The 1,510-nt window shown below is 36.8% G+C and overlaps 1 protein-coding gene across 1 annotated transcript; it reads left to right on the forward strand.

The window, feature by feature from the left end:
* Positions 1-404: 404 nt before the first annotated feature.
* Positions 405-1,510, forward strand: VCUG_02671 (uncharacterized protein; the record flags this gene model as incomplete). Its single annotated transcript, XM_008077487.1, has 1 exon — positions 405-1,510. A coding segment is annotated over one exon (1,106 nt), but the record flags the coding sequence as incomplete, so codon positions are not given.

Raw genomic sequence — 1,510 nt, forward strand, 5'->3', positions numbered from 1 at the left:
ACATGTTAATATTAACTTATAGAGAAAGTTTTGTTAATATGACTATGAAAGACTAATTCACGTGTTGCAACACGAAAAAGCTAGCAACTGCTGCGTACACTTCATAAAAGATTGTGTTCATTTGTGCTATAAATGTACTGCAAACATATCATCTTGATATCTATCACATTTTGACTCGGTTATAAAAATGCTGTTTATGGAAAGAGTGAATATAATTTATAAATTAATTTTAAACATTATCTTCTTTATATGATACATGAGCAAATTGGCGAGAGAAAATCAGTGAGTACTATCCTATCGGTTTTTTATTCTACTGTTGATTTTTGATACTATTTTGCTGCTACCTTGTAATTTACCTGATTTGGAGAGAAGATAAAAAGAAATAAAAAAGGATTGGCGTGCAAATGTTCTTGATACTTTCATTGTGCAGCTGTGCATGTTGGAATGGCAGCTCAAATCAGAACCAAAACAAGGGAACGAATGAGGCGTACATTGCACAACATAATCTGTACGATAACAGTAGTATAGACGAGTTGTGTAACAGCTACCTTGGAGAAGCGGATGTGGATAAGCAAGAACTAAATTCTGTGAATAAGCAACGTGATTTAACGAGACACACTTCCACAGAAAGTATACTCACTTCGATTGCTAATGATAGCCTAGGTATGATGCAAATGTCTGAGTCACACGTTAAAAGTTACATTCCACTCCATTCTAGTGATGCCGAAAGTTGCACTGGATATTCTGATCGTACCAGCAGCCATAATCTTGAAGCTACCAGGTGTTTAAAGCGGAGAAGGGAGGAAACAGTACAACCAATGTTGATACAGCAGAAAAACTCAGTAGGACCAACTGCTGGTGGTTACACGGTAGTGTCACAAGCAAAAACAGCAACAAGCGTTTACGAGCCACAGAACAAGTATCGAAGAGAATCACTGCTACAAAGTCAGACATTACATCCCGATCAAGTTCAACCACCACATCTTGAGCCAATCAATTCACTATATCCAAGTCGCGCTTCATATTCACAGTTTGAGACAACCAGTCCATCACATCTTGAACCAATCGATCTGCCCACTACTGAACATTCAGCTGATCTAAAAAAAGATACAAGAACAAACTACGATATGGATCCAGAGATACAAAGAATAATGCAGTTTATGCAAGAAGATAAAAACTTTAACAAAGGATTCTCGTCATTATTGGACACATACATATCTAAATATGCTATAACTGATGAACATCAATCAGCCAGCGTGTATCAACGATATAATGAACCGAAAGAGATGACATGCACTCAGTTGAATATGGGGAACACGCCTGTTCAGAACTTTAGCTGGAATATCTATGAACATGCACACCAAGTTCAAGGTATTATGAATGCTCGGCTACAGAGCTTTGGCTGTTTATGTGGATGGTTCGACAAACTTGAAATGATTACTAGACAAAAATGTTTTAAGTCTCTGTTTATGATGGGATATCAAGTAGAAGCATTATATAAGAGTTGTTA

This window comes from Vavraia culicis (assembly GCF_000192795.1).
Source record: "Vavraia culicis subsp. floridensis unplaced genomic scaffold supercont1.118, whole genome shotgun sequence".
NCBI classification, from domain to species: domain Eukaryota; kingdom Fungi; phylum Microsporidia; family Pleistophoridae; genus Vavraia; species Vavraia culicis.